General features: G+C 31.7%; 1 protein-coding gene across 3 annotated transcripts in view; it reads right to left on the bottom strand.

Annotated features, from left to right (window-relative positions):
- Positions 1-8,917, bottom strand: part of LOC106474444 (tRNA-splicing ligase RtcB homolog) — a 32,032-nt gene that overhangs the window by 18,054 nt on the left and 5,061 nt on the right. For all 3 annotated transcript variants that reach the window (XM_013935135.2, XM_013935136.2, XM_022402746.1), the window contains exons 3-4: positions 4,543-4,689; positions 3,943-4,042 (exon numbers count right to left, since the gene is read on the bottom strand). In XM_013935135.2, the coding sequence (XP_013790589.1) occupies positions 3,943-4,042; positions 4,543-4,689 (247 nt within the window). The remainder of the gene's footprint in view (positions 1-3,942; positions 4,043-4,542; positions 4,690-8,917) is intronic.

The following is an 8,917-nucleotide window of genomic DNA, read 5'->3' as shown; positions in this document are numbered from 1 at the left end:
TAGAACTACAAGATATGGAATAGAACTAAATAGAACTACAAGATATGGAATAGAACTAAATAGAACTAAGATATTAAATAAGAATACAAAATACTGAATAGAACTAAAATATTAAATAAAACTAAGCAATATTGAATAGAACTAAATATAACTAAGATATTAAATAAGAATACAAAATATTGAATAGAACTAAATATAACTAAAATATTAAATAAAACAAAATATTGAATAGAACTAAACAGAACTAAAATATTAAATAAAACTATAAGATATTAAATAGAACTATAAAATATTGAATAAAACTAAATAGAACCAAGATATTAAACAGAACTACAAGATATTGAATAGAACTAAATAGAACTATAAGATATTGAATAGAACTAAATAGAACTATAAGATATTGAATAGAACTATAAAATACTGAATAACAACAACTATTTATATCCTATTTTATTTGTAAAGTAACTAAATATTGGGTTATCAGAAACTAGGTTTTTAAAACAACGCACTTTCTTTATTAAATTTTTTAATACTTTCATTGAGCAGGTGTCAATAGGCTTAGATATTTTCCTCTCGCATTCATATAAAACTACACATTAGTATATCACATTATGTATATCATTATTTATTGAAAATAAAGTACAATGTTCACTTTCTCATTCAGATATCCTTGTTCAATGTTTAAAGTTAAGGAGGTTAAGACATAAGAACAGTAGTTCCTGTGCATTTTGTGGAAACTGGTTTCTCTTTGCCTCATTAATACTTGTATTACACATACGCTGTCAAATGGGGTTGATTGAAATCTCCGTGCTAACTGAGAAAGACCTAGAAATGTGGCCTTGTTCAACATCCACCATATTAACTGATTAGATTGTTAAATTAAAATTGGAAGAGATATACAAAAATCAAGTGTTTTGGTGCAAAAGCAACTTCTTTACCATGACTTGGTTTTACCAATATCACTGTGACATGCAAGCATATCATACGTTCTCTACCTACTTTACTGATATAGAAACTTTCTAAACTTTCCAGTTTAGTTTTTCTGCTGTAATCCAGGAACACACGATTCAGAGAGTTGCTTCCTTTTTTTCTCTACACTAGATGATGTGTCTTTTACCCAAGAAGATATTGCAGTAATATATAGCATCTAGGTTGAATGGATAGACACTAATATCCCTTGCTGGATAAGTATAACATCAACTAGTGACCAATTCTGTGAGAGAATAAATGTCACTAGTTAATGCTGTCCACTGGATAAAAAAAGCAAGTTTAACCTGTTAAATTCAAAAACATTTCCTTTATTCAGTTATGCTAGAAGGTTAGAGGGTAAAGGCTTACATCTAAGATCATCATGTTTAGTTTGACAGTAGTCTCCTGAGAAAAAAAGTTGTGGGACTCAGCCCAACCTAGTAGATGTAACAAGTACACATGCTACATTTTATTTTGGTCTGTTTTGTAAGTTGTTTTCATTTTTAGAAACTTTGTCCAGTCTCAATACTTTACTCACACTAGGAAGACTCAGCTATCTAATGGATCATTATGATCCATCTATCTAATACTTGTTTAGAAATTTGCAGTTTTTACCTGACAATACCACATCATTAATGAAGCAGGTTTTTGCAGATATTTCACCACTGCAATCACAGAATAAATCGTCTCTCCATTGCTACAATATATTCATAGGTCATTTTTGGTTATAATGGTGTGGAGTCATCTATACCCCTTCTAATAGATCTTTAACTACATTTGATTGTGAAATTGGAGGTGACAATGTTTTTTTTTTTTTAACCAAACTCTGTCTCACTATTTGGTTCTGTTGCTCTTTTAACCTTGCTAGTTTAAAGTAGGGATCCAACAAAGTATGATGAAATTTGGATTACTTTGTGCTCAATAAAATTTATTTTCAAGTTTGTCTTGAAAGTGACTGTGAATCGAAGTAGTAGAAGATATATCATATATCTGACACAAAGTACCAACTAGGCAATGAGCGTGTGTGTATTGAAAATAACAGGTCTCTGTACACCTTGTTTACTGACTGTTACTAATATTGTACCTGCTCTTAACAACTTGCTGACATTGCGGGATTTATTATAGGTTGAGATTTAAGAAAACATTGGAAACATCCAGATAAGATTACTATTCATAAAATTATTTCATCTCTATAGAAAAATATTGGCAAGTTGTAGACACTATACAGAGACAACTACAATAATATTATTCACCTAGAATTATAGTATGATATTTGTTAAAGTATTATTGACAGTTGTAGACACCAGACAGATAACTAAAATAATAGTATTCACCAAGAATTATATTATGATTGTTTGTTAGTGTTACTGACTGATGTAGACACCAGACAGATAACTACAATAATAGTATTCACCTAGAATTATATTATGATTCTTTGTTAGTGCTACTGACTGTTGTAGACACTAGACAGACAACTACAATAATAGTATTCACCTATAATTAGAGTATGATCTTTGTAAAGTATTACTGACAGTTGTAGACACCAGACAGATAACTACAATAATAGTATTCATCTAGAATTAGAGTACAATCTTTGTTATTTATTCTCTATTTATCATGAGTTGAGCCAACACTAGATGTCCTTATGATTTAGTCATTTTTATCAAGATATCAGTAGTAATTGTGAATTCCACGTATATGACAAATTAAAGAGGTTTTCTCAATGTAGTATTTTTACCTTAGTTCTGGTTTTATGCACCTATGTTCATTCCAATGTAGGTTTTCTCAATGTAGTACTTTTACCTTAGTTCTGGTTTTATGCACCTTTGCTCATTCTAATATACTGTTACAACATCAGAAGTCACATGATGCTGAGAGCATGCATGAACGAGTTTCTCAAATTTTCAGGGAAGCTCGAGTCTGATCGAGAGACACCTCTTTGTTGTATACAAGCCTGGTAGAGAAAGCCTGAGGATGATGAATGTACGATAAAGCAAACAGTAGTCAGAGTAAGTTTCGGGCTAAGTTATTGAGATTGTGAATCACTGTGGTTTATAGCATGTATTATAAAAGTAGTTAAGTTTAAAGTGCCAAGAAACATACTGATTGTGAAATTACTGTGTACTAAAAGTTTGTTTCGAGAAAGAATAAACTGAGTTAATCAAGAAGGGACTTGTATCGCTGAAGTTCCTCGGAAACAATTTATACCGAAATTTAACAAACAAGCAGATATGTAACAATACATTAATGAATTGATTACTTACCTTCTGACTGGCAAGTGATCAAATTTCCTACAAACTTAACATTTCTTTTTTCCTCCTTTCTTTCCATTAAGACATTTCAACCTTCACATGATTAAAATAAAATCAGAGGTCTCAATTAATGGCTTATGGCACCAGAACTGAAAAAAGGCTTGTAAGATTTATGTAGAAAAGAATCTGCTCTTTCTACTGATATTAAGCATGCCCATTACCCATGTAAAGTTAATCAGGAAACAATATCAAAAGTCAGAGAGAGAGTGTGTGTGTGTGTGTGGTGGGGGTTCTCTAGTGGATCTGACAAACTTATTAATATCTCGTCAAATGAACAAGGTAGGAGATTCAAATTTCATTTTTTTTTGCTTACAGTTATGTAATTTGTGTTCCCAATTTGTTGGAAACTTGGGCAGCCCATTTTTGATATTAGAATATTTTGAGAAGTGGAAAAATTGGAGTTCAGATATATCAAATGACAGAAAAATGAAGATTTTTGAAGTTAAGACATTAAAACTTAGATAGTACAGAAATATGACTTATGAACTACCTTCTCATGTCAGGATAATTGACACATTGATAATAAGAGTTGAGATAAATTTTGAATGTAAAACTGTGAAAGGTCATGATATGCACAAAAAAAAAGCTGTCTGGATGCAAAGGATTATTCCAGAACTTTTCCATGCTTGTACTCTTACTTTCTAGAAGTTTTATATCTTACCAGGAGACACCACTGCTTGAGGATCACTCATGTCGAAGGCAGCCATGTTTCCAATAGCGAAGCCATAACCTGAGTGAATATCTGGTAAACCAATTGATTTCTGGAAAAACAAAACAAAAAATATTATGTATATTGATTTATTAAAGCAAATTTAAAACTTTACTGTAATTAGATGTGATAAATACCTTTGAAAAATACAGACTACATAAGAATGAACTACTTTAAATACTTACACTTAATTTTTCCTTGAATATTTATTAGATTTTCAGCTAAATCTATCAGCATCATGTGTAACCACATTAACGAGTCTTAACATTAACATTACATAGTGCTACACTATAACCACATTAACACTACACAGTGCTACAGTATAACCACATTAACTAGTCTTAACATTACATAGGCCTATTGCATAACAATTTAACTAGTCTTAACACTAATATTACATAGCACTGCAGTGTAACCACATAAGCTGTATAACTTCTAATGCTACATATAGTGCTGCGCACTTAACAAATAATTGTCCATTAGAACCAACAAATATACATTTTATTAATTGTTTCCTATGAAGTACTTATAATTATGTTTATGAATACTTACACCAACAATTCCAGGAAGGGCAGCAACATTACCAATCTGTTTGACTCCTGGTAGAAATCCACCAACCATTCCAGGTCGACAGGAGTTTCTCAATTCATCAAACATTAGTTTCTCAAGGTAGTCATTAACATAGAAGAGACCCTCAACCTGAGAATAAAAACAACATGTCAGCACAAACTACCACCCTCAACCTGAGAATAAAAACAATATGTCAGCACACACTACCACCCTCAACCTGAGAATAAAAAATAATGTCAGCACATATTACCACCCTCAACCTGAGAATAAAAATAATGTCAGCACACACTACCACCCTCAACCTGAGAATAAAAATAATGTCAGCACACACTAACAATCTCAACCTGAGAATAAAAATACATCAGCACACACTACCACCCTCAACCTGAGAACAAAAATCATACATCAGCACGTACTACCACCCTCAACCTGAGAAGAAAAAATAATAAGTCAGCAGCACACATTACCAAAATTCAGAGCTGTATAACAATAGTTATATGAAATTAGACATTAGTGTTCTCTAAGAGTCCCTCAACCTGAGAATATAGTAAAAATAATACTTTAGCACACGCTACCAAATACTCAGTGTTGCACAACAATACATATTATATGGAATTAAACATTAACTCTCTCACTACAGGCTCAGTCCCAGGGTCCAATTTTGTAACCATTTTGTGCTTGTTATAGTTTTCATGCTATAACTTTTAATACAGTATGCGCATTAGATGTTACATAGGCTACGAAGAGCTGATTCTGAAGTGATATTGGTGAAATAATCCTAGTTTGTTGAAGTTATTCTGGTAAAGTGAATTGCTATACTATTCATTATTCAGAAACTGAAAGGATAATTTTTACATTAATTATTCAACAGGATTGCCTCTTTCTCCTTAGGCCATGGTGTATTTTGAGTTATTTATTATCAGCCAAAAAGTGCTACTGGTTCATCCACAAAACACATCACAAAAGTAAAGTTGATGGGAAACATGAATGCCCAAGGTTTTTATTTTGCATCAAAGCACTCCAAAAAGTGCATTATCTGAGGTTACAATTTCAAATTAAAATTATCCCAAGTAGTAACCTTGCTTTTGAATAAAAGGTCCTCACCTATCAAATACAAGCTAAAGTACTGTAGTAACATATCTCATGTTGTAAAGATTAAAAGCTTTATATGCACAAATGTACAAAAATATGAAGTTGATTACCCTGGCTAGTTTTAACGTACCACATGCATCATTTTCAAGGGTATACCTCTAAAAAAAATATCAGTGTTTTAACCATTTCACACCTAAAAACATCTTAAAAACCTTGGATTTTTTAATAGAAATCTATAATAAAAGAATTTCACATATCAACAAAGGTGTTAAATGAATTAATGTAAGTACATTAACAAAAAGTTTTAAAATCCCATTTAATAAATTCTAAATTATTTTACGTCACACACACAGACATACATAAAACTGCTTTAAATGTTTCTAGAAGTAAATATATGTTTCACAAAGTGCAGGTATAATTAAACAAAAATGTGTATCATTGATTGTAACATTTTTTTTATTCTAATTTTCCTTTCTACAAAAGTGATTTTTAATTACAATGAGATGAACTCATTTCTAAACCTAAAGAAGATTTTATTCTTTCCATTTTATGAAACCTTGTATTGAAATTGGTCCTGTTTAAAACATATTTAAGCAACGAGAGACCACATCAGCAAGCATTGACAGGGTAATTTTACCAAAATTGCTATGATCCAGCAGTGAAAGGGTAACTTCTAATGAAGTGGCTATGATCCAGCACTGACAGGGTAACTTCTAAACATGTATCTATGATCCAGCACTATCAGGGTAACTTCTAACCAAATGGCTATGATCCAAATGGATAAGAGATTCTTACAGTAAATTTCAAAATGAAAAAGAGGAAACTTTTTTAAAGAATATCTGAATATTTTATTTTCTGATAAAACCATTATTAATTTCTAAAAATAATCATTGTTCAAAATAACTAAACCAAATCCTTTGAAAAGTTTTAAAATAACATGCTAGATGGAACATTGTATCAAGACTTTCAAATTTTGTTTTACAAAAATTACCTATGGAGGTTAAATTTGCCCAAGGAACTTTTGGGCTGACTGGAGCTATAAAAGATGTGGTCTAGGAACAATATGGTAGACCCACTACAACAGATGTGGTCCAGGAACAATATGGTAGACCCACTACAACAGATGTGGTCCAGGAACAATATGGTAGACCCACTACAACAGATGTGGTCCAGGAACAATATGGTAGACCCACTACAACAGATGTGGTCCAGGAACAATATGGTAGACCAACTACAACAGATGTGGTCCAGGAACAATATGGTAGCCACTACAACAGATGTGGTCTAGGAACAATATGGTAGATCCACTACAGCAGATGTGGTCTAGGAACAATATGGTAGATCCACTACAGCAGATGTGGTCTAGGAACAATATGGTAGATCCACTACAAAAGATGTGGTCTAGGAACATTATGGTAGACCCACTACAACAGATGTGGTCTAGGAACAATATAGTAAACCCAGTAAAAAAGATTTGGTTGAGAAACAATTGGATTAACCTACATATAAAGATGTGGACTGGATGCCTGGAAACTTGTAAAAAAACATCTCATGTTTTGAAATATAAATCTCACACTGGAAGAGTTCCTTATAAATGTGGCAGTAAAAGTTTGGTTTGAATTTCATGCAAAGCTACATAAAGGCTATCTGTGCTAGCCATCCATAATTTAGCAGTGACATAACAGAGGTAAGGCAGCTATGCAACACCATCAATCACCAACTCTTAGGCTAATCTTTTACCAATGAATGGTGGAAATTGACCATCACAGCTGAAAAGGTGAGCATATTCAGTGATGGGGATTGGAACCCACAACCCCCAGCTTGTGAGTAGAGCACCCTAACTACCAGATCATGCCAAGCAGTAAAAGAGTTAATTCTTCCTTTCAACGATAATTGTTCAGGAATCTATTAACACTTGGTACAAAAATATGCAATGTAATTTACAATTTACATTTCATAAATATTAATGTTCTTTTGAATCAACCATTTGCACACATTAAGTATTCATACTACAACTTTTAAAGCAGTATGTGTAGTTTCACAAAATTTGGTGGTAGACTTTCAGTAAACATTACAAGTATATTGTAAAAAAAACAACAACATGTTTTTTAATGAAGTATTTTTACTAAAGATTTGTTTGTGAAAATATCAAGTCTGCTTCGTTACTAATCAGAGTGCAAAGTGATTTTCATGTTATGATTAAAAAACTATTCTTCATCCCAAAAATCTCAAATATTATTTGTGTAATCTCTACAACCTCCTAAAGATATTTCAAACATTTGTTTCCAGTAAAACTTTATAATTTGTCTGTTATTTCCTCTACCCTAACCATACACAGTCTATCAATTTGACCGAACTTGTAACCAACATTAAAAATTAGGAAATAAATATAAATTATGCTTATTTCGTTCTAGATTTACTACAAATTATAACACGAAAACACAAATGTTTAGTCTTAATAGCTTAAATCTCGTAACATTATACATTTATATAATTATTTTTATTATATTGACCTTCCAGTCGTGCCTGGCTAACATTATAGAAATTGCAATGACGTGGCACATGTGTACTCATGTTACCAGGTTTTTTATATATATATACACATTTGAAATAACCCAAAATAATAAATTTCTCTATCAATACCATAGAATTCCAATATATTTTATCAAATTTAGTAACTAAGCTGTATATTTTATATTTTGAGCTCATTAAAGTGTCAACTTACTCTCTTCAAATCCAGAGTGAAAAGAAAGGATTTCCCACACAAATAATTTTCAAAGGCTCACAGAATCATGTGGGGGACATTCTGAGCTTTTGATTGGTTATTCACACGTCACAAACAGAAGTAGGTTTACATATCCAAGTGTCTCAAAAAATGGAAAGAGGTGGGAAAGGGGCCACTGTGTTGGATTCGGTATATGAAGCAATATCTCAGCAAATAGAAAAGATAGGAGGTTTATATTTTATATTCTAGCTTGTCAATAGTGGTAATTTGAGTTTCTAATTCGTACAAAACTACAGGCTTTGTAATTAGACATCCCAAACATATAATTTGAACCAATGCTGCATTCAACATTTTGTATTTGGACATCACAAATACCTAATTTGAACCAATGCTGCATTCAACATACCACGTGTCACACAAAAATCTATATTTAGGTGTGTTATATTAATGTTTACTCTTAAATTATGAAATTAACTAATGTATAACACTAAAATTTGAATTATAATCTACAATTTAATAACCAAACATATTAGACAAATT

This window comes from Limulus polyphemus, unplaced genomic scaffold (genome assembly GCF_000517525.1).
Source record: "Limulus polyphemus unplaced genomic scaffold, Limulus_polyphemus-2.1.2 Scaffold7231, whole genome shotgun sequence".
NCBI lineage: Eukaryota > Metazoa > Arthropoda > Merostomata > Xiphosura > Limulidae > Limulus > Limulus polyphemus.
Note: the sequence above shows the minus strand (reverse complement) of the source record. Positions and strands in the feature narration are given on the sequence as shown.